Genomic DNA, 26,110 nt, shown 5'->3' with positions numbered 1-26,110 from the left:
ATCAAAGATGGCATTCTAAAGACTTCTGGAGGTGGGCCCTATTTACTTCCTGAACTATGTCAGGCTATTTCCCTCCGATAATCCCTTGCTCCATCTAGACAAATCGTCACATATCCGAGGTCTTCCTGTCATATGATTCCTTATTTTGATTTTAACATTTGGCAGAATGTGTAGCAACTCTCACCATTGCCACTGGGTTTGTGCTTTTATGTTGGCCAGAAATATTCACCTATGCAGCGAAACACGTTCTTTCTCCAGCTGACACAATCCATATATATATGGATATAACTGTAACTGCTAATTGTTGTTTAAGCTTAGAAGGACTAAAAAAATCTGAAACAAAAAATGGCTTTTGAAAAAGGAATGATATCAAGAGTTGAAAAGAGAAAAGACCTTACTAAAGACCCTAAAGAGAAAAGACTTCACCAAATATAATAGACAAAGTTTCAGTATAGTCCCTCTGCACCCACTATCTTCACATTTACAGGACTGACTGGCTGGTTTAAGTGTTCTTTGCAGGTGTTAATTATATCATGTATACACCCTAATAAATCATACTGGATGCACAGCTCCGTGTGGAAGAAATAGAGCTGACAGGAGACACCTTTGAAAAACTCGGCCCCAAAACCAGAGACAGGATATTTCTCTGTGACAATAAGTAACTTAACAGATATATTTGTCTCAATGGTAGCTTAGTCTCAAAACAACATCCTCCATCAGAGAAAGATCTTAAGGTGCTCTTATAATACAAGCAATAGCCAATTTGAGCACTTCAACTGTATTTTTTTTACAGCCCTAAAATTATTAAAATTGTGAACTTTAAATAATTATATTTCAACCAGTGTTTTACTAGTTCTCTCCCTACCTTCTCTGATTTTAATTTTCTCACTTGTCAGCATCTCTTGGCAGTGAGAACAAGAAAGACCTCAAACCTTTTCTGATTGCTTTCCACGCAATCTGATTTCTATAAATTAGAAGTTGCTGATGGGGAAGCAGACAGCAGTACCCTTTGATCAAGATACACATCTTGATCTCTTTTATCATTTTTTAAAAAAACAATAATATTACAACAAAAAAAAAATCATCATACAAGCTTTTCGATCAAAGTGTGTCACTGTCTGCTTCCCAGTCAACATACTGCCAGTAAACTGGCAAGGTGCCCGGAAAGAGCAGGCAGCAGCTGGTGGGTTTGATTACCATCTGTATATCCACTAATGTATAAAATATTATGTCTCCATCTAGTGGGCAACTGCATTTCACAGGAAATTTGAAAATGGGTTGGAACCAACTTCCGCAGATGGCAGAAGGAGTTTTGCCAGACTTCCCATCAGCAGAACTGGGCTCTAAAGCTCTATCATACTGGAAATCTACCTAAAGCAAGAAAGGCACTGAAACCCCGCCAGTGGTTCCATTGCTGTGCTGGCACTTGGTCTTGAAATCATGTTTTCTCCAGAAGCATTCAAAAAATATCTGTTTCTGCACTCTCCCAACAAACCGGCTCTTTCGAACACTCTACAGCACCCTGGAAGTCTTAATGGCCAATATATTTGACAATGTAAAAGAGATAAAAGGAAAAGGAAGGTGAAAGCAAGGATGCCATTAATGTCCAGGGCTTCTGAAATAAACAATAAGGAATGAGATAAATATGCCAAAACAATGTCTTCCTTTAAGAAGAATTAAATTATTAAAAGCATATTAAAGTGTTACTCTCCCCCCCTCAACTACCCGATGATAGGACATGCAAAATACTAAGTTAACTTTCTCATGCCATTTCAGATAACATCCTTGATTGATGTTGACTTGCAACAGGGGTAACACCAGATACGCGAATTTGTTTTTCAGAAAAGTGCCACAGAAATAGTCCTTGGGACACAGATTTTAGAATCCACATGGCCACTCAAATAAAGGAGAAACTGAGGCATGGGCCAGCTCTCTGAAAGCTCTCTCATGACAGACACAGAACAAAGAGTTATTAAAACACAAATTCTACCACGTTCATTATACCATCCTCCCTTTCATCGATTACCGTCCTTTTTGACAACAACTCCGCTAGCAATGTACTGACTGGACATATTTTGTGCACAGCCGTCTAGTGTGAAAACTGCATCCTAATGAAGACCTATCAGTACAGCAAAATGAAATAAAGAACAATAACAAGATCATACTATTGATTTTTTCCATCCACATATGGGACTAGACCTAAATTCCCTTAGCTTGAGCAATCTGTTGAGATAACTCTCCAATATAGCATGATTGCGTTTCATTTAATGACTTCTCTGGATGCATGATAGGTCCTAAAATAGCTCTTCTTTTTCTGAGTATCTTTTAATAAAGTTGTTTAAGATGTATTTTGATTTGACATACCTAAACTGGTTACACTAAAGCATTTTGTACTTTTATCATGTACTCCATTGCATTAGAAGTAAGTTTATTATTCGACAAGTAATTCATTCAAAGGAACTTCAGTTTAGCAGCACCTAATAGACACAATCACTTAAGGTAGCACGCTGGCAAATTTCAGCTTTAAATCAGAAGCTGATCTGTCTTCATATAAAAAAAATAATAAATCAACCTACCAGAAGAAAGCATAATTTTAAAGAAAATCAGGCATGAGCACTTAAAAATTAAGTCAATACGTGCCAACAACTTTTGTGCTAATTTATTATATTGCTTGTTTGTGCAGGAAGGGGATAAGATTTGTTTCAATCTAATCTAATTCTCTTTATTTCAGCAGAAACTACACGAATTAGAAATGAATGCTGTTCCCTCAACAATCTACTGTGATAGAAGCTTTATTTTTCAGGTCAGCACTCTTCGTTTTCGATTGCTCAATGGGAACGCCACAATGGCTAAAAAAAGGCGGCTCTGAAACATTAGGAAATAGAAACTGCTGACTACCTGGTGAAGGAATAATGATTTATAATATATGAATAGGGGCAATAATTGGATAGCAGGCTGTACTCAAAAAACCTTAATTCACAGATCTGACATCAGAAAGTCATAATCCATCGATCTAGCATCAGAATGATGGATTATGACTTTTTAAGAACATGTAGACATGTCAGCTTCATGAGCATTCCGGGAATCGTAGTCCAAATTGTTTTACTGAGGTCATTTGAACAATTTCAGCTTTTTTCAATAAAGCTGACGCACTAATATTTTGAAATATAAAAGTTCCATTGGATCTGTTTTTTTCTTTCAAACCCTAAAAATCCTCCAACCAAATAGTGTAGGTTACCATAACTTGTGATTGAAGAATTACTTTTATTAAAAATTACTTCAAGTCTGTGTCATTTTCTTACAAAGATGAAAAGAATTTTAAATCCTAATTGATTTTTATGTCAAAAAAGTTTTATATTCAAATTTGGAGGTGAAAAAACCAAGGTGCAAAATGTGGGGTTAATTACCATGTTTTCTTTCAGGAAGAGCACTGACTTATACTATGCACGATTCCCCCTGGACTACTGCAAAAATATCTACATTTTGACCTCAGACTCCTTCCTTTTTTCGACCCTGATTTGGTTTTATGCTGTCCCTGCCAAAAATAAACTTATGATGTGAATTTAGATGGAATCTTTTATGAAAAGAAATAATACTCTTGCAATGTGTGAATACCTAGTGGTTGAAATCTATTTTTTATAAAGAAGCTTTTGTCGTATTAACTCAAAAAGACATCTAGCCTCTTCAATGAAATACTTGGAACTTCACCTTCCTCATAAAAACAAACATGGGCTAAGGCTATTGAATGAAAAAATCAGGAATGTTCCAGAGATCCTTTCATTGAGCATCACGTACTTATTTACAAGTAAACCACAATTTCATTCAAAAAATTCTATTACAAAATCCTCCAGTGGCATGTCCCCATTACAATTAAGTAAAGCCACCTTTAAATTAACATCTGCTACCTTAGATTAATTCAATGGCTCAGACAGGTAAGAGTTCTTCAAAAAAGTGCTTTCTGCTCCAGACAACTGTTGAAAATAAAATCTCATGCTAAATATAAAATATGACTACATATTTCCAACATATACACATATTAAAACCATAAAAAACCTGTGACTAAAACCTCTTCCAAAGGTATAAAAACTTTAAGTATACGAGTAACAAGGGCAAAAGGGCAAAAGAAACAAACCAAACCAAGCCGGGGTTGCACATCTCTATATTTTACCTGCAAACTCCTTTATATCTCCCCTTGTTTTGAAGGCTGAGTTTCTCTCTCCTTCACAGGTCTTTCTCACCTTATTTCCTTCTTACTCGTAAAATGTTTTTAAGAGAGCTTATGAAGCTTTTTTTTTTTTTTTCGCTTTTGTATATGTTCATAACTAAAGCCACTAAGGAAAGCAGAAGAAGCCATAGGGCTCGTTTACAATGGTTGAAAGAATTTATTCCACTAAAACCCATGTACATTCAGCAAAGGCATCCTGGGTCCAGTCTCAGCCCAGACTTCAAAACAAACCATGACAACAACAAGACCAAAGGAAGAGAAAAGACAGCTGTGGAACAGTACCCTTTAAAATCTCAATGGTTCATAGAACAAAAGGGAAAAATAACACATTTTTTACAACAGTAGATATAAGCAATTTACTTCATTTTGACAACTAAATATGAAATGGCTAATAAAAAAAAATCAGTGCTATGTTACACACACCCCTTCCTCTAAACACACCTAATCTTCTTTCTTAGAGGTCTCACATAAAGGGATCACATTACTGAAAAGCAACTACTTCTTTAAAAAAGCCTTCAACAACAATAACATCACACAACTGATCAAAAGAGAGAGTACCTCATTCGGTTAACTTCACTGGAGAATTAACATTGTCAGGCTGTAATTACTCACTTGGAAGGTATTTATGAGGGTACCATGACCAAGAGTTTTCTGCTTGTGATTTATATGCTTGAGATAATGACAAGTGGTCAGGATATCAGTTTTGCATCTTCTTTCAAAGAGCCTGTTGTGCAGTGCCCTAGCAGCGTCCAACCAGGTTCACTATTACTTCATCATCAGCCATCTTCTACCTGAATTTTCCTTGGATCCTTTCCGACCTAGTGTTTACCCAGCTAAACTCAATTAAGCTTATGACATCAAATGAAACCAAGTAGGGTGGCTACAATCTTTCTAACCTTTCCAGACTGAAGAATGAACACAACCCTTAGGACTGCACGCAGAAGGAGAGAGGAGCCTGGTAAACTGCGTACCTCCCGACTCTTCCTCTTTTTCGGACCTATGCATTAGTCTTACCTCTTTTCTTGTTACTAAACTGGTTATATCCTTTCCTTGTAGCCACTGACACCACAAACTCATTTCATGTATATTATGAAGCAGCAGTCAGATGTTAACTTTCTGTCTTTAATGATGTGTGCTTGAACCAATGACCTTGAAGTGAAAGACTCTGTAGATCTTTAGCATTCCCTTGATGCTCCAGGCCCCTTTATTCATCTAGTTTATAAGCAAAACCTGTGTGCAAAAGGAATGCTTACTCACAATTACTATTATGATCGTTCTGCTGTGGCAGTACATTGCACTGAAAAAATATGAATTATAAAGTGCATGGGTTAGTAAAATTTAAATCAAGCAAATGTTTAATATTAAGCCATTTCATCTTTTTCCAAAGTTTGGCAAATTTATTACAAAGCACTGAAATTGCACTTCAAGCCCTAAGGCTTGCAGTGTTGGAGCCTGCCTGATTAATGTAATTAAAAGAATACATAACTCAAAATTTATTAAAAATTAAATATATGTGGCCTTATTGTTTACTTCCAACTGATAGCATGATTTCTAGCTAAAAATTCGCACTGCTTAATACCTGACAAGTTGTTAAAGCATATCCCCTTTCTCCTGCTGTGCATATGATTAAAAGAGCAGAGGTTAAACATGGCAATAAAAAAAATTGGGGAATTCTATTTTTGGTCACAGTGGTGTTCAGTTCCCCGTTCTCATTTTTACAATAAGCAGGTGCTGCTGAAGAGGTGGAAAGTGTCATGATAGGAGGGCATCAGGCTGGAAAATGCTTCCTTGGATAGAATCTTCCTCACTTCCATGGTCACTAAGTGTCTTGTATTGAAGCTTTTTATCTCAGCCAAGACCCAGCTTACAGGAGGAGCCAAGCTGAATGAATCAGATTACTAGACATATATAACTTGTGAGGCCTGATCCAGAGTAATGTTCAATGGGTGTAAAGCTGGCAAGTTTACGTGGCGCAAAAATACTCTCTTACACAGTCCTTGAGAGACATTTGCAAGTGCATGGCCACCAAATGCTTGCTAGCGTACTGAGGGATCCCAGAGGTCTAAGAGGCAGGTCTTATGTGATGGAAATCTAATTTTCTTCACTCTGAAACCAGAGTAAAAAAGCTTACTTTTTTGCAAACGTTGCCTGAGTATCTCCATTTTCTCCTGCAACAATTCTGCACTTTCCTTCAGCCAGCGTACCGATCAGCAGCCCCTCCCAGTACATGAGGTGGAAAACGAATGAAAAAATTAAAACAAGTTGGCAAATGTACCTATATATACACATTTCATGTTAGCACAGTTATGCTTTAGAAATTATGGCAACAGCAATAGAATTCTGCTGCTGTGATCACAGATAATCAAAGCAAGTGAAAAAAAAAGCCAGTGCTGAAATATTTTCAAAGGTATGAAAGTCTTTACTGTTGTGTAATTTAGATTTACTTGCCATTACTTGAAATTTCTTTTCGTCTGTGTGATTAGAATTTAAATGCTCCCAAAGTATATTAACAAATATAATCCCTGTTAAATTGCAGAAATACCGCAGCAACCTTCTCTTAATGTTGAAAATTAAGATCCTTAATTTACTATGGAAAATACAACATAAAATTAGTTAAAATATTTTGAATATAAAGTCTTACTTGGGAATGGTCCATAAGATGAACTTATACAGCCCTTTCTACTCTACTCATACATACACACACATCACAAAGCTACAGCAGTATTTCATACAACTGTAAATATGGGAAGCTTGCATTTTTGCAAGAATATTCTTGAATTTAATAATTTTCAGTTTGAGGACAAACTTTGCTACCATTACATACCTTGGTAATGTAGTGTTCATTTTAGATACAATCCTAGTAGATCCCCTGAAATTACTTGGGGTACAGTGGATTGAAGATACCTGAATTGGATTGTAATTCCTAACTGGACACTCCAAATTTATACCTGACAGCAGTAGACATTAAAAGCCTTCTCATGGGTTATCCCACAATGAATTTGTCCAAAAGTCTACATCTCAACAATTTCTTTAATTTTCAAATTCAAGATGCCATTGATGAGTAGAAACTACTGTTACCTGAAGACAGAGTTCAACAAAATATTAGCATCACATTGAAGTTTTTACGTAGCCCAAGTAAATTGGGTCTTAACAGGGAACAAGCTGAGAAGAGTCAATCTGACTACCGGGTAAAAAAGAAGCTGCTATACCCCCCTGCACCATTTAAATTTATCCCAAAGCAAAGTAATTTTTTTTGCAGGAGAGAAGAAAAAGTAAGTGCTGAAGTTGTCCTTTAGTAGCAGCATACAAATTTTCCCAATTTATACAAGCAGCAAAAGCTTCAGGCAACCTTCTTGCTCTTTGAGAACAAGAAGCAAATGTACAAATCCTAGGCTATTTGTATGCTTTTGGTGTTTACTGTAGCATTGGGCAAGTTTAAGTATACTCTTAATGAGAACCTTTATTTATTCCCCCTGCCATACTGATCTTACTCGACTTGACACACAGAATCCTGTAAGTGGCACAAATCTATAAAAATGGCCTTTTATACAACTGAATTCCACAGAGCAAGGTTTAGTTTTTAACAGTCATGCTACCTTTTCCTTACTCTTCATCCATTCTTCCACAATTAATTTGGCAGAAAGGGAAAAGGGAAAATAAAAATAAGAAATCAAATTCTGTATTTCCGTATAAGTTGGAGTTATTGATACCTATCTGATTAAGCAATTAATTTTGCTTCTAAAATTGGTAATACATTAACAGATAAGTGCTAATGAAGAAAGCAGGTTGTCTTTTTAATTGTATTTATTCACTACAAAGTGGAACAAGAACAATTCATGTTATAGTCTGCGAAGTGGTAAATGTAGCAATCGAGCACTGAAAAACTTTAGCGTCTAATTCCCAATTCCCAGAGCAACTCACAGTCCCCTGTTTAATATAGCATGTCCTGTTGGTCGTTTAATGTACAGTCTTTAAACTTTCCTGTTTCCTAAATAAGCTCCCTTACCGCAGACTTGTACATTTTATTCTGATGCATATGGTTTGCTGCTTATTAGTTTGTGTAATGTTCCTGCTGCTACGAAAGAAAAAAAAAAAAAAATCCACAAGTTCTCATTTTATCTTGCACTTGTCAAATATTAAGATTCTCCTAGTCTGTCAGACTTCTAAGCTTGTCTAATGTCTGTCATTTATATCCAAAATTAATAAATTCTATCCATGCTGTATGATTTTTTCAGTTGCTCTGATTCTGATTATACACAATAATTTGTAATTTAAATTCACAAAAAATGTGCCAATGTAGCAATGTGTTTGCGTTGTCAGTTTTAAAGGCTTGGCCTTTATGACTGATACCAAAGCCCTGTTCTTTCCGCTCATTACAAAGTTCCAGTAATGCTTGGACTGACCAATTACTTCTGATAATTTGATTATGTACCCTCTTTCTTTTATTATTTACCCATTTAATTGAGGATTGATCAGAACAGAGAAAGACAATTAAATACACTGCAATAAAACCAGTATGAATAACAAGAGTAGGAACTGAAGTCAAGCCAGCAGTAGTTAGGAAACATGGAGATAATACTGAAATCCTGTCTTTAACTTCTCCTATTGTGTTTTACTCTGCCAGGGTTGTAAAGAAAAAGATATTATTTTTACGTTCAGTAATTCAGAGAGATATATTTGCAAATGCAGCAAGGAGGGAGGGACAAAGGATAAAATCTCTGTCATGGTAAAACAAGTAATGTTTCGCTCCTTACTTCCATCTTGACAATTTCTTGATTTCTCAAACAAAATGGATTATGAAACAGAAATGAATGGTTCAGTACTGAGTTACATACCAACATGCATGCAGCTACCAATAGACTCAAGCGGTCATTCTCAAAATAGACAGAAACTGAACGGTGTTTTTAGAAATCCCACTGGAGGGCACAGCAATGCACCACTGGTAGGACTTTTTTTACAAAAAATAAAATAAAAGGTCAGCAACCTAGCCTCTAGCCCTCAACTTTCTTTTAATCTAGGCCTGCAGGGACAACTGTAATGCTAAAATCTGAAAATAGTCTCCCACAGCAAGCATAAGTGAGGGTAAAACCTTTAAATACTTCATTTGAAATACAATCATTACAGGTAATTTAACATTTCTCCAAATGTAAATCTTCAACTACATCCTAACTCCTGAAAAATACAAAAAGCTGGCAAAGCATGTTCCTTAGAACAAAAGAAAATCATTAAGAGTCCTAGATGTAGAGCAGAAAGAGATGAAAATGATAAATGGGTGTCATGAATACAAAATGAATGCTAAGAAAAACTCTGAGAGAATGTTAGGCAGATATTCAAAGTAGAATAAGCTCTAAGGAATATCCCTATCACTACTCTGTTTTATTAAACAAGAGTAATATATGGAGTCTACACACATTGTCAATGGTTGCCGTGTATTGCAAATCTATTCACAACACACAGCATCCAGTCAATCTGAAGATATAGACCTGAAGTCCAGCCTGTTAGTGCCTGAAAGTTGCCCACAGCCTTGATCAATCCAAAATTTAAGACTTCTCAAGCACGGGATGTTTTCACAACTCTGAGACCATATTTGGATGGCCTCGCTATAAATGAAACATGCAACATTCATCTTTATCACTTAGAATCTATGCCATTTCCTTAGACTGTATTCATAAGCTAAATTTGATACGCTCAGTCAAAATAAACTGCAGAGCAACTGAACAGGAGATATTGTTCCTTGTGTAGCATTATTTGAATAGAACAAAGAGTGAACAAAACTTTTACCAAGCACATGAACTCTAACACTGAGAAAATAGAGTACTACATGTATCAGCATGTAATTAATGCAAAATGTTCTGTGCTCTGAGCAGTAACAATATTTTCTGCAATATGTTTTTATAATATTGTTGGATTCTTGTAGAACCAACCAAAAAAGATCAGAAGGACGACTCATCATAAAAAGTGGAGAGCACAATGTTAATGTATTTCAGCTGAAAACATCCGCGTTTGTTTGGGTTTTATCCTGGACACAGCATGATCTGCAGTGTAACTCTGCAGAACTTACGTGGGCTCTGGCATAGGCTTTGCAAACAAAGACAAAATTTGAGGGTGAAATCAGTCTGGGGGGAAAAAAAAAGGCAAATAAAGTTCATACAAATACACACCACCTTAGAATCTTAAGGTCAGCCAAAGATTCTGACCACTCTTACAAGTAAGAAAAAGCAAACATTAGGTATAAACAATTAAGTATTCCCCCTCAGCTGTTTTAAGTCGGTCAAGAGGAGACTCAGGATGACTTCACTACCAAATTTTTAACAGTGCAATGCGAAACCAAATCTTACAATACTTCAGATAGTAGTCTTAATCATGAAACACTCTAAAAGACTCCAGGTGCTGCCTTTTCAAGCCCACCCTGAGGAGATACAGTATGGGCTACTTATTTGATGTTGTTTTTCTGAGTACAATAGGTGGAAATATATAATGAAGTCTTAGGTTCTAGAAGCAACACAGAGGATTTCAGGGAGGCTTACAAAGCATGAGGTTCATTAAGGCTGATGAAAGTTACAGATAGGTTCCTATTTCCCAAAACAGAAGAACAAGAGATAGTGAAGCTCAGCGAGCTGGAGCTGGCCATCAGCCCACTCTGAAGGAAAGATTTCCCACTATTCTCTGTCACTGGCAGCCTGTAAATGACTCCTGCTTCAGGATCAAATGGTGAAAGAAATAGTATAGGAACTTGGTTCATGGCCTCTTTCTCTCCTGTCTACGCAGCTGCACATGGGCTACCTCAGCTTGTTCTCTTTAGGTGCTCACTAGGTACAGGGAAAGGAGGACATGAAGAGTGCACTAAGTCCACATATATGGGTCTCCTTCTAGTACCATTTAGCAGCTTCTTCCCATATTTCTGGTGCTTCATAATATTGTTGCAGTGCATTCGGACTCTGATGAAAGAATCAAGCATTATGCTTTGGATAAAGTCCATCCCTTTGCCAAATGTTTTCCCCATTTAAACCCTAATAAAAACCATTTTGAATGATTATGCTGAACCTAAATGGTGTCAAAGTCTTCCAAAAGTCTAGCAAGCTACAAAGAATAAATAATACAAACGTTGAAGAAAACAGTTGTTTTGTTAATATCCTATTTACACAGCTGGGATCTTAGGATTTTTATCCATCTGTGTATTTAGTAAGCAAGGCAAATTAACGTGAAGAATTGCCATTTCCTAAGTGAAAAGAAAAAACACAGTAAAATTAAAAGAAGGCTCCCCCGAATCTGTCTTTCTCTGCTCCATTCCAGATAGACACGCACACCTCCCCCGTAGCCACGAACCACAAAGTAACTGGAGAGGATTCTTCAGAGACAGATGTAATTTATAACAAAGACAGGAAAAGGCAACCCTAACTCAGAGCTTGCTGCCCTTCCTATAAAGTTCACCTCCTTACCAAGAAAAAGCACAGAATAATTTGTTTGGTTTTTGTACTCAACTCCTTTTTCTTTTATTGTGAAAAGTTTCCATTGTCCTTTTATGTTTTGATTATTGAGTAAGTTTAAAGACTTGCCAAATAGCCCTAGATTGTTAACAGACCACCACTATTTAACTTTGAATGCTTTAACAAAATAAAGGCACAGTTCACATTAATATTCTATGCCCTCATTTTATTTATTATCTTTTCTTTGAAATTTAAACAATTTTCCTAGCTAAGGTTTATTAAATGTAAGCCTAAGTAGCTATATAAGTTACCTCACATACCAACCAGACATCCTATAAAACTCAACTTTCTAATTAGTAGCACTGCGTTTTGCTGAGCTTAGCATATTTATATGAAATCAAAATAATGTTTTATGAATTAAATATTCAAATACATCAGACCCAATGTTCAGTAAAAATATTTTATGCTGTATCTTATGACAAGTTGTAAAATCCAAGGTGAAATTAGAAAACATGCAAACTTTCTGGTGCATTTTAAAGAGGGACTTTAAAGGATTGCAAAACTTGTCCGTTATTTAGACTTTGAATAAATTTGTCCTCATAACACCAACTAAGAGGATAAAAAATTATATTGATGATAAATCATCACAGTAAAGAAATAACATGCAGTTTATTTATATGAATAAGGTCAACATGTTATTCATAACCTAAGGTCATAAGATGTATGAATTTGATTAATAAATATTCACCCAGGGGGATACATTCCCATGAAATATCACATCAATTGCCCGTTCCACAGATACTTTTATGAATACAATTCAATATTCAGGATGATGAAAAGTTGCAGATAAAGGTAGGGGGTACAGAAATAGTTGTCCACTGTAGTATAGATTCATGGATCTCTGCCTGCCAATTAACAAAAATGACGGTGGAAATTTTGGAAATAGGGCAATTTCTCTGGCAAACCAGTCTCCGGTAAGTCACACTGAAGTAAGTACTGAAATGCTACCTGCTGACAAACGATTAAAAAAAAAAATGTAGCTAAATTCGAATGAGCAAAATATAAATGAAACACAGTACCTTCTTGAATAACTCCTTGACCCGTGCTATGTTACATGGAAGAGTTTAACACTGAAAACAGTATTGTTCTGCAGCGGACATAATGTGTTGGGTTAATTCAAATAAAATGTGTCCTCTTTTTTTTGGCAGATTCCTTACAAATGTTGCTCTTTGAACTAACAAAAAAGTTAGGGGGGAGTTTGCGCAAATTACATTCTACCACCATGCCAACAGCAGTCTACCTGGTTCTCACCAGCTTACGTTCAAAGCTCTTTCAACGCAGTTTGCCACGTTGGTGACCCAGCAACCTGCCTTCCTTCTAGATTCCTGGTTCCCCAACAGCATGCCTTAGGGACAACTAAGGGCACACCTTGGCGCCAGTAGAGCCAACTACACTGTATGGCACCAGGACAGAGCTTGGGCTCTGAAACCATCTTCAAGACCACTGCTTTAGTGTAAGGGAGTTTAAACAGAGACATGTAAGAATAGGAATTTTGTTGAAAGTGTTTACTTTTGGTTTTAAACTGGAATTACATCAAACTGCAAAAATCTCAGCATCTTCTATGAAACAAGATTACTCATCTTTGCTCAGCTGCAGTTACTTCTGTTTAAGTAACACAATAAGAACTCCCCAAAAGCATCAACAGAATAAGCTATTCAGGAACACTAGAAAAGTAAAATAAAATTAATATCTTAATAGTCTTCCTTCAGGTACTTTGCTTAACCATTTTAAAATTTCCCCAAGTCAATACATTTCTGCCAATCTCATTGTCTTCAATTAAAATTTACATATTGATTGATAAATATTTTCAAATGTGTGCTATAGCCTTCTGATATAGTACTTAGTCATTTGGATCTTACAACATTCTGATGAATAGCAGAACCATGCTGTCATTAATATACTGACTGTCCTTCCAGTCAAATCCTACAATTCCTCGTTGACCTGCATTCCAGCAAATAAGCAAGCCACTACTGCCGTTATCGGAATGATATATGTTTACACACACTCATAGACAGAAATCAATCCACTACCTAAATAAATAATTAAAAAACTCTGAGAGCACATCTGTGTATATATTAATTCCTGCACAGTTCCAGAAATGTTTTACTGCCAACAACTCAAGTTTTTGTCCCTCTCTCTCTTATTTAACATCACACAGTTAAAAAATGTGATGCTTTTGTCAACCATACAACTGAAATAAGAAGTTATGATAAGCCCAAAATTTCTTTTGCTCTAGTCTCTTTAGCTTTTCATCCTCCAGCATGCTGAGCAATGTGACTCCAGTCACTTCTCAGTTTAACTCTGTGTATATGAATAGGTCTGTTGAAATAAAAGTTCCCAAGTGCTTAAAAAGAGGCATTTGTTTAAACACTGGCTGGATCAGAACCATAGTGCTCAGCATACTGAAGCCATAGCCTATGGCAGCTATTTGGCGTTTTTCCTGCCTGAATTTTTACTTTCATGACTTCATGCATGTTACTGAATTAAAAAGCAGGTTTGTTTTGTATTTGATGTTTCCTAAGAAAATAATTTAAAAAACATTTTGTCAATCATTCTCTAAAGCAAGATTTGTAAAAGTACTCAGCACTGGCTTACAAATTCCACTAACTCTCTGGAGTTCTCATTGGCTTTCAGGGCAGCACAGTTCAGCTACCAAAACTCAGGAATGTTAAAATTGCTGTAGAAGACCATCAGCATGTGACCTCCATGGAACCATTACTGTTAAAGGTCAGTGTATCTCCACTACTGGCTACTGAGTATACCAAAGTCTTCGAAAAACAAGGATGATTTCTACTGTGCAAGAAATGCTTAAAATATTTCATGTAATACTGCATATAATTCCAACAGACTCCACTTTTCATTCAGACTAATCACAAGTCCTTCGAGATCTCTCTGGTTATAGCCATAGCAAACTTCAAGATGAAAGGACTGAATATCAGTGATTTTTGTCACAAAACCCGCTGGCTCTCCAGCTGTTTCCTTCAGTAATCCGGTCTTGGGTACTACACACTTCTGTAACGGACATCAAAAATTTCCCCTCAGACATCAAAAGACCAAGTACCAGTTTGCTAGTTTTATACATTCATAATCGTCATATAATGAACCTACTCCTGATGCTGTAGTTTTGATCTTCATAGTAGTAAAAGCTTGAGGAACATGGTTTGAAGAAAAAATAAATAAGGACATGGAAATTAAAGAAAAACGGGATAAAACACAACATTGGTTTATCAAAGATAAACAACGCCAAACTAATTTCATAGTTTATTTAATAAGATAACCAATTTTCTAGATAAAAGAAATGTGAGAGAGATATTCAGTTCATGACAGGGCAGGAATATCATACAGAAGGTCTGAATGACCTTGAAGAATATTGACTCTCATATTCAATGACAAATTGTGAGGTGACATTGTAAGGACATAATTTTTTTAAAAACCTACTGTGCACTGGGAGTACCTCAGCTGGAAAATACAGTAATAAAGGAGAACAAGAATAGCCAACCTATGACAAGACAGCCACCTGACACAGGTATGAAATGTGCGACTGATTCTAGGACCTATCATGTAGGCTATTCCCAGTAGAGAACAAGAAAGCACTATTGATATTGTACAAGGCCTTGCTTTTATCTCAGCAACAATATTATGTGCAGTTTAGTCAGTTATGTTCAAATAAAACTGATTTAAAGGGGAACAATTATAGAAAAAGGCCAACAGGATGACTAGAGGCTGGTAAGAATTTAAGAACGCATGTATCAAAAGCCTACCTTAAGAGCAAAGATTAGAAAAGGCTGCCTTTTCTACTTTAGCTAAATGAAGGCTGACAATAAGATTGCTGTCTCTTTATACACTAGAAAAATAAACACTAGGGATGGAACAAGAACTAAAGGTCAATACTGGCACAAATTGGCACAAGGACAAACGCACATAAGCTTGTCATGAGTACACTTAGACCAAAAATTAAAAGTTTTATAACCGTTACAGAAATCAGGCACCAGGGCAGCTTTCTAACTGGAATAGCACAGACAAAAAAGTTAACTTTCTAAGCCAGAGTTCGACAAGTTTCTGAAGAGGATTATATATGTTTTCCTATGAGAAAGTGGCACTAGAGCTGACAACTGAAGAGGTCCCTTCCAGTCCTATGCTTTTCTTTCCTTCAAAGTAGTCTTGATGTCTTTGCCATGGTGATATTTACAAAACAAAGCCACAGAAAATCAACTCAGTGGTTTTAAGCATTACAAATATTTGAAACCTCCAGGCTTTGAAAAGCATGCGCTCCATTAGCTGGGGAAGGAGTCTCTCTAGTGTGAACTGATACGCTCATGGAAATGTCCTGGTTTCATACATCTTTAAAATGCAGTTCCCAAGAAATCATTGAGCAAATTTGTTTAAACAATGATTGATTACGCAATCTAAATATGCAACACCTAACGAGGTTACATATCAAAGTCAAGTTCCAGACTTCAGGTCTTTTGCCACCCGAAAAAAAGCTTTATTAGCTTTCAAATAGTATATTCTTCCTACCCACCCCCTTAAATTCAAACACAGAAAGGATTTTGTTCAACCTTTCAAAAAAAGACCCAACCCACAACTGGATAAAGTCCAGACATAGTCCAAAAGCTTAATGTTTCAGCAAGTAAGGAGTACATGGAAAGAAGGCATTAATGGAAACTGTTTTGGAACTCTAAGTACAGAGGATGATATCTAGTGACTGCTATAATACTGAATCTGCACTGCCATTAAACTTAATCTTCGATATTTTTATTGCAACCTGACCCACTATGACATCTCTAAAGAAAATTACATTGTACACTACTATTTCAAGAAGTCAAACTTAGCTAGTCATCTGGGCCATAAAATAGCAGATTACTCCATCAGGCTGGCTAAAGCAACTAGGAATAAAACTAGATTTACCAACCACATTATTTTTATTAGGAAATGTTTCAAAGCAGACATAATCCCAAAAGACCTTAGCCTCATTCCATCCAAAAATACACAACAGAGAGTGGTAAAAACATGAACTGCATTATAAGGTACAATTTGTAAATGTAAGAAAAAAAAATACAAGATGTGCTGTAATATATCATCCTATCAGAGCAAAATAAATTAACTGAACACAGAAACAGAAAAGACTAAAAACTTCAACACAATAGATGTATTAACAATTTAAACCTGTGTTATAAGATCTGACATGTGTTAATAGGAATTGCTCCACTGAATCCCTGCACGTCAAGATTTAGTCTGTACTCCTTTTGCTTTCTTTGCAATTGCAGGCTAATATAGGTGTACTAAATCTCAGCTACAGATTAAAACCTCCAGAACAGGCAAAAGGAAAAAACCAGTACCTTTAACAACAATATTCCTGAAGAACTCTGGTACGTTAGCACTACATGCATTTTATTTTGGATCATAGCCACAGAACAGCTAAAGCACTGCTTCTTCTGTAATCATTCTAAATGTGGGGAACTGCTCATAATAGTAACAGGAAAAAAAGCAACGAACTTACTTAGCAATCCTATCATTTCTCAGTAATTCCTTGTACCGTCATGTTTTCTAACAGGTATTCATGCATACATAATATATAGGTCTTTGTAGATCTGGAGTGAAGGAGAAGTAAGGGATTTGAAAGCTGGAAAAGCAAGTTTTAAATTTTAAATACTGCCAAAGTAGGTTAGATGTATTATGTGTGTTTTATCATCTAACCAAGCATTCATGTCTTTCAGTTTTAACCTTTTTTTTTCCTAGGCAATGTGATCACCTCAGGCAGTTTGGTTTAAAGGCTTCAGCCAACGTAAAAATATATTTAAATTAGCCAGGCATTTGTTACTTTTTTTTTTTTTTACTTAAATACTGTCTGTATTTTACAAAGGTGGTTCTATTACACTAGCTGCATCAAACGCAGAATATTAATCAGACTGTGAAGCTCCACTAATTACGTGCCACATTTAAGTAACTTAAATTTTGTTAAGTGGCATGGCCACAGATATTGTATGCATAATCTAACTGAGTTTTGAGTCATTTCCCTTTTCTTGTCTGATTTTATTCTACACAGGAAATGACAGGGTCATTTGGAAATAACTGCAGTGAAAGATCAAAAAGGAAACCTGATTGAGAACACTGTATAATTGCCTGTGCTAGAGAAAAAATAAAATCCACTGAGTTTACAATCCATAGCTATAAGATTTCTCTGGAAAACACACACTGCAGTTTCTCTAAAAAGATATCCATTACAACACTAAATACTGCTTTTATTTGTTCTAGCTGCATCTCTCTTAAAGAAGCAGGTCTTCTCATTAGGCTATTGGACTTTTATTCAGTAGGTAACGCTTTCGGCACATGTGGAGCACAAATTTACTCACTGAGCTAGAGCAAGCCATTTCAGTCGACACAAATCATTTCAATTGGAGCAAGTAATTTCTCTGACTTGTCTCAAAGTCTTCATTTGCAAAAGTAGATAATACTGTAATTAAGCTCCTGGAACACCATAGTTCTTGTTATTTGGGCAAATCTGGCCATTACAACTTACAGTCCCCCATTCCAAAAGAACAGACTTTTATTGCTGGAGCTAAAAGAAAACTTTTTAGACATTAGCACACTCACTTTAGAGTAAGGATCACATCCATCTGTGGGCCACAGTGTGTCTACATGGGCTGTTTTTTTTTGGAAAGACATTGATCTACACAGCAAGACAGCAGTCAGCCTTTCAGCACAGATTTATTGTCTACTTTCAGTATGCAGATTTCCCAGTCCATCTCCTGCCCCATTCGGTTCCCTGAGCAGATGCGCTGCAGAGCACACGACTCCCGGTGTACGCCTGCCATAGCCTTACACACCAAGCCACATCTGCCCCATTTGACAGGGTTTGAGCTGTTCATCTAAGGGAATGCAAACATAGAAGGTAATGCTTTATGGATAAGCATTCTCAATATAATAAAGTTGTAGCAGAAGAACTTGAAGTCTATGTTGGGTTCACCTCTCATCACATTTTAACACATAAAGCAAGTGCAAATAATGCCATAAATTAGTATGTGTAGCTTCAATGCCTTAGACTGTTACTTATTGAAGAACAATCTATCACCCTATCAAAATAAACTCTACAGGAATGTAAGCATTGATTTTCTTGGGCACTGCAGTGTGGTTGGACAGATTAAAGACTCTTTGCCATGGAACTCAGAACACAAAACAGATGGATTAAACTGAACTGGTGCATAGGTAAGAAATGTCCTTAAAACAGTTATGGCTAAAAATTGCCATGAAGTTTTTTGTGACAGTTATAATTGTATATTGCACTTGTTCCTTTGATGGATCGTCACCAAAGTAATTCACAGAAACACATTTATGCCATTCCTTAGTGGAGGTGGTACCTTCAGCGGAGGTGGTGCAGACACGCTGTGCAGAGCAACCACTCTTCCGTGGCTGGGACAGTGTACACGGATCTCAGCCATCCAGAAATGGGTTTTAAGAAAACAAAAAGACATTTCTTTTAAGCTAGTCTACAACTGATAAGATACATTACCAAAATTTACAGAAGAAATTACTTAATCAAAGCCTCATTAAAAATAATTGTACCAATTAGAAAGCGTCAACCAGCCATCGATCTGATTAGCTAATATAAAAATCAACCCTAACACAGTAACGCTGAAGTCCTGCTCTACTTACTTAATTACAGTTTTGTCACTGATTTCATCATAGTTGGAATTTTAACCCACCTTACAAATTATTAGAATACTTTCCAAATATTTGCATCCGTGTCAAGAAGAGTCCTTTTTTTTTTTGTAGTATGGCTATTTAAAAGCAACACAAGAAGAAATTATCCCACATCATTTACAGAGTCAAACCACCAGCTTAAAGTGCAAAGAAAATTTTCCAGTGCATTAACTTCACTGTGTACTGATAAGCTAAAATATAAATGCCATCAAAAAAAATTCCACTACCATGACTCTCTAAACAGCCAGTTGTCTCCTAATATAAATTATAAATGTAAATCCTTTCCAATGTATTGTAACACAAACCCTCAAAATGCACAGTCAGGCTAAAGGAAGGTTTTGTTTGATGAATTGAATCTGTCCATTTGATTAAAGACCACATCCTGCATCAATGCATTTTCCTATGTAGTTTTTCATATATAAGTTAGAATACATGGCACAGTTTACAGTCAAGCCAATTCACTATTATTAACTGAATGCTTTCAAAATGCTGAATTCCTAGCTAGCTTGTTTCTTTACAGTCAGTATAATTAACTACTGGTGGCTACAGTAGAAACAAAACTCTGTACGTACACATGCATACATAAATATTAGGACTGTGGTCAGACCAGGCTTGGTACACAACCTTTTGTGATTTTGATTGCTTATTTAAAAATAGAGTCAGACTCATGCATTGCTAATTCAAATTACATGCATCAACTTATAAATGCATACACAAAAGTATTCCTGATTTAACGCAGTTAACATCTTAACCAAGCAATGCATCTACACTTTTTTGAAATCCAAAATTAATTTTGAATATGGGGATCAAAACATCTAACTTGTATTCTTTAATCAGCCATTTTACGTTAGTAATGTGGTAATGTTGACATGAAGTTGCTTTGAGCAATATAAAACATATGCCACAGTGCATTCATTAAATAACTCTGCATAATGAGTTCCATCTATATAAATGACTTACCTCATTACTTATCACAACTTCTTCTCTAGGACTGTGGAAGAGATATTCATATAGTTTATACTGTTTAAATAAGCTGGAAAACAAGAGGATATGGTAGTATTACTGCTGTAAATCTTTGGAATGGTAACAATATTAAAAATCCTGTTAAACTAAGAGTTACACTCCAGCATGGTAATGCTCCAAATTTTAAAAAGAAATGGTTGGATAGCTGCAGATACAAAATGCAGAATATTTAATTTACAGGATTGAGTATCAGATGGCCATAAAAAAATACAGTACGATACTTAAAAATACATCTTCTTTGTCCTTATGAAATTGAACTCTGAGAAGACAAAGTTCTACTCTGAAAAAGGTATTTTCTTATCACCAGGATACCTATGCCTTTAATATCAGCAACAATGGACACAAAGGAAACAAAGCCAAATCAGCTTTCAGATTCTGGGATGGGCTGCCAGTCCAGGGTGCAAGTTTGGTCTTGGAACACCAAAACAATAAAGAATGGAAGCATTTATTCTCTCAAGGTCATGTTTCAAAATCAGCATAGTATTTCACAGAATCATAGAATTCATCATCATCATAGAATGAATCATCATCATAATTTCCTCAAAAAAAACCCCAAAAAATGACACACTGGAGTTTTGTGTATTACAACAAAAGTAACTTTAAGTAGACTTTCTCAATGGTCTAAAATATTTATCTTCCTTAAAACATACATAGCTTTCCCTTTCACGTGTTTTAAATAATTTTCCTTGTTCCCTTTCCTAATGATCAATGATACGTCATTTGTTTAATCAAAGGTTTGCTTTTCACAGTCCATCTGTTACAATTACTTGTTCTCTTAAAATCATGATACAGAACTTCTGGCTTCTATCATGTCATTATGACACATGACTTAAAACACAGCTCCATGATTTTATAGGAAGTCCAGGTTGAAGAATGATTCTAAGAGTTTATCGTACTCCTGCCTGAGGTACCCATGAAAGGTACAGCAATATTTGCAAGGAACATCTGTAACGGGTTCCTGTGCTTTCCAGCTAAGGACAGGACACAAGTTCTTTTCTTAAGAAAGCCATCACCTGCTATGGCAATTCCTCTTTGCTTGGCACATGCAAGGCCACATCTGGAATACTGAAGCCTGCTGTGAGGAGGGCTTTGGACTAGATGACCTCCAGAAGTCCCTTCCAACCTCCATTTTTCTATGGTTCCATGGGTCTATGAAAGTACCTACTGCACTCAACATACACAATTATCTAGCTAAAGGCACTGCTACTAGATGCAGGATATCATGCAAATGCTATGAAAACATGTTTACAATGCCAGTGCCTGGCCACACAACCCAGCACAGGCTGCTCTTTGGGATGTGGTCCTGCCCAAGGCTCTCAGCTCCTGCAAGTCAGCTGGTGGTGCCCCATGGCTCTGGGGCTTCTCTCCCACTCAGCAGCCTCGCACGCTGGCACAGCTGGCAGAAGGGCTTGACCAGCCATCTGTGTGCAAAGTGAGAGGCTGCTGCGGTGGGACATGGGTGCCTGAAACACAATCCTGGCTCTGGGAGGCAACGGGGATGCTGGCTGTGGGAGCTGATGCTCAGTATGCACTATTTTAGCTGACTGTTCTTCCCTGAATCACCACCAGTACTTACACGCTACCACAGTACCAGAGGGTCCATGAAATACTGCAGTCCAGGGGCAATTTACTCTAATTTAAGCAGTGCTGAAGTGCCGATTAATGTACAGCAGTGGTTCTTCCAGCCCACAAAAGCAGCTCAGAATTAGGAGACTGAAATAGCGGCATGGCCTGCCTCTCCTACATGACAACTGCACATCTTCCAGCAGCTCGTCAAACGCATCTGCGAAACTTTCAAATACGTTTTTACCCAAATGGGTGCAAACATTTTTGTACATACGTACAGATGCATTTCCTAATTTGGTGAGAAGTATTATGGCAGCCTCATTGAACACTTGGCTCTTTAAGTGCCATATAAAAATTTTATTCCACAGTTACATTTAATTCAGTCATTCAATTACCATTAGTTAAAAAACAAATCTGTTTATGAACTTGCATAAGAAATTTGGCTACCATAAATTACAAGTTCCCTTCCCCCAAACCCAAAGCACATAAGCAATCAAGTTGTTACAATATTTGCCATTTCATTTGCCATAAATTTTTATTGCAGTACTTCACCAAAGAATTCCTGCCGTGTTTCAGAGGAGATACAGGAATTATGTTTAAGCAGACTATAGGAATTGAAATGGAAATGACTCACACCGACTTATGAAAACACATGTGCCCCCCTCACATATACATCTATTATTTGGTAAAATTCTAACAGGGATTATTTGAAAAAGACAAAAAATATTTTACGAACATCACAGGCACACAAGAAATAAGATATATATCTTTCAAACTCCACCGGCAGAATGTAACATTTCAAACTTTTCTAATGACTTGGAAAAGAGCCAGATTTACAGCACCTGAAAATCAGTTCTTTCCCTTCCCCTCTAAATGTGCTATAATCTTTATGGACTATGTTACAGATACAGATAATTTATAACATTCCCAAAAATAGGAGTAATTACTTTTGGCATTTTTGACTTTTATTTATTTGTTTTTAAGCATGCTCTTTAAATGCGCTTTTACACGCTCTTTAAATCAAATAATGTAAATTACACATCAGTATTTATTATGAAACAACAGTGTAATTTCTTCCATCAGGCATTACATAAAATGCTTTTTGTTTATATCTGTTGTGAACAATTAAAAAATTCTGCACCAACATTTTTAGAAGTTCCACAAAAATAATTTTACTCGTGCAAGTGAGATTGTTAAGAACAGACCCTCTTATGATGTCATATGAGAGTCTGAAGGTGATTAACAATGACATATTTCCCTAGCTCCACTGCTTCCTGAAAGAAAATGTCAAGAGCTATGTTGATGTGTGTTTGCCCAAGGAGACAAGATAAAAAGATGATAACTGTCACCTTCCACCAAACTTGAAGGTGTCATTATAGCTGCTGCACAGTTTGTGCCAATGTGGTTAAGCATTTGTCCCCATTTCCATTATAAATCCCACGGGTTTATAGCTCATCTGTAAAAATGTGATCTGAACTAAAACATGTCATATTATCTTGAGTAGAAAAAAAAGCGATAGGCCTCTCATTTAAAATTAAACAAAAAAAAGTGAAGAACAAGAAAAAATATTGAAGTAATACATTAACTTGAATTGTAATAAAACTCAGTCAACCTATTTCTGAGTTCATAAAGTTCAAAATACACCCACATAAAGAAGTGTGCTGATTCAGTTCTTATTTAGAAAAAAAATATTCAAATGACTGAAACAATGGATTGTATAAACTGGATACATCTGACACACTTCAGTGTATGTGTATATATCCATGACCTTGCAACAGCACATACTTGTAATAAATTGAGCAGTTTGAACATACAGCCACATATTTGGTGGCCAAAATACCATTCTGCTGCAAAAGTCTTGTGGCTTGATTGTATTCCTACCTAGTTAATACTTCAGTGGTAGTAGGATGGAGCACCTAATCTCTTGGATTAAATTCTTGCAACTGTGAAGGAATTATTTCATGGACAAGGTATCTTTCAATGGATAATTTACACAAGAGCTGTAGACATGCTATGTGGAAAGAACATTTGTTCCAAATAAATATGCAAAAGGCAGAGACAGGAAGGGAGAAGTTAAAAAAGTTGAGTGAGACATCTTAAATGCCAAGTTTCCTTTTAATTTAGGTCTAGTACTTGGCAGGACATTGGTTTGCCTTGACTGAGGAAATTTGAGATTTAAAGAGATGTTCTCATTTCATATGGGAGGAACCTGAAGTTTTTTATATTTTCGTTTTTATACGAAAAAGAAATAAAAGGAAAAAAATGAGAGAGCAGGAGAAAGAGACAAACTTCATAGCCCAATTGTAAGAGAAATCACCTGTGATGGGTTTAAATCCCCAGTCTGAATCTGAGTACCCTTAACTGGAGGGCTATCAGCTGACCTAGTACTTTTGTCTGTCTTCAAGAGCAAATACTTTTCTGCATCCAAGAAAACGCTCCAAACCACCATTCAGGTCAGAAAACAGGCTGAAAGGTACAGATGTAGTACAGCATATGAGCATGTATTACAATAGTACCTTTTCCATTTTCCATCTCCTTGCCCCCCAGATTCCTGGGTGATACAACAGCTTGAGAACCGTTCTGTCCATCATGTACTGGAAGCAGTGGTATACGAGTATAGCCACTGTCCTAACTATGGCATTTCAGTGGAGAAAAGTCTGTATATGTTACTGTATAGTTAAGACTTCGCATGGAGAGGTGTGATTGGCTGCCATTAGACCCTTAATTTTTTTCTCAGATAAATAACTGAATTACTGCTGTTTGCATGTCTTTCTGTGTCTCTGTTTAAAAGCTGAGACCTGTCATGAAACCTTTTCATGTAGATACTGAACTTTTGACAACTTTCAAATGCAACATTTTTATGACTCATACACAACCATAGCCTTAGTTCTGTAAAGTATGTAAATTTAAACCATTTAAGAAGCCCACTAGAGCTGTTGAAGGCCAGACACATACTTAAAGCCCTAGGATTTTGTTCAACTGGAATCCGAAACCAGAATGTTTTAAGAGCAAACCAAGAATGCTCTCTACACACTACTCTCCCCTTTCCCTTTTATCACCCAAAACAAAACCCAGGAGGAAGCTTTTCAGCACAATCTTACATTTTGATAAACTTCCAGTGCAAACTAATTTCATGGGCTTTGATATCTGAGGTCAGATCTTTACTGCCACTTGCATATTCTCTCTTCTTTTTAATATTTTAATAGTTTGGTGTCTGCATTATGTTAGCAGACTATGAACATATCCAATTAAATAATTGTAACTTATTTTATCTGCTGATTTCCTACTACATTAAATTTTTCAAATAAGAAATAACGGATCCTGTAGAAATAAATACCTGATATTCAAGTAATCAATGATTGCTTTGGCTTGCTCAATGCTGAAGAAATTCAAGTCACCACTTCTTTCTGAATCAGTTTCTCCTATTCCAGCCATTGCTTTTGCAAGTTCTTTTAAATTATCTCCTAGGGTCATATGTTTGTCTGCAAAGAAATCCCAAAGAATAAAAACTAAATATAAAGGCAACAGGGTGGGGTGGGTTTTTTTGGTCCATTTTAATCGTAAGACTTCCCGAAGCTTAAGTTACATTACAAGCCATGTAGAAACTGAAAAAGCAACAGCAGTCAAACGTTTTTGTCTGTTGCCATTATTGTTACCAATAAAACGTGCATTAAAATTCCATCACAAAATCACTGATCCGCCTTCATAATGTAAGGATCACAATAATGGGTGTTTAAAATACTACAGCTTGGCCTCTTACACAGAGAAAACCACAGGCAGAACAGTATGTAAATCTGAAATGCATAGTATGTTTGTCTTTGAAACAAATTTACTACTGTTTATGTATTGTAAAAGATTGTTCCTCTGACCATGCCCCTTGCAATATAAACCAGTAAAAACAGGTACAAAAACAGATGTTAAAAAGGGTAACCATTTTTTTAAGTGCTTAAGGTCATAACTGATTAAACATGAATATGCATAATATTCTGCATGTGTCATCAAACTTGGGAGGCATTTTTGCACCTGAAAATTCTTAACTATATCAGTGTTCGCTTTATATCAGTGAACCTTTAAAAAGAAAGGATTCATCTTTATGATTTGCACACAG

At 36.3% G+C, this 26,110-nt stretch overlaps 1 protein-coding gene across 4 annotated transcripts in view; it reads right to left on the bottom strand.

Annotated features, from left to right (window-relative positions):
• The window catches only part of CABCOCO1 (ciliary associated calcium binding coiled-coil 1), a 52,280-nt gene that overhangs the window by 13,939 nt on the left and 12,231 nt on the right, over window positions 1-26,110 (bottom strand). For 2 of the 4 annotated variants that reach the window (XM_063339803.1, XM_063339802.1), the window contains exons 4-6: window positions 25,340-25,484; window positions 20,374-20,446; window positions 19,071-19,142 (exon numbers count right to left, since the gene is read on the bottom strand). In XM_063339803.1, the coding sequence (XP_063195873.1) occupies window positions 19,071-19,142; window positions 20,374-20,446; window positions 25,340-25,484 (290 nt within the window). The remainder of the gene's footprint in view (window positions 1-19,070; window positions 19,143-20,373; window positions 20,447-25,339; window positions 25,485-26,110) is intronic. The other 2 variants (XM_063339806.1, XM_063339804.1) reach the window with 1 other exon arrangement.

Source organism: Chroicocephalus ridibundus, chromosome 6 (assembly GCF_963924245.1).
Source record: "Chroicocephalus ridibundus chromosome 6, bChrRid1.1, whole genome shotgun sequence".
Taxonomy (NCBI): Eukaryota; Metazoa; Chordata; class Aves; order Charadriiformes; family Laridae; genus Chroicocephalus; species Chroicocephalus ridibundus.
Note: the sequence above shows the minus strand (reverse complement) of the source record. Positions and strands in the feature narration are given on the sequence as shown.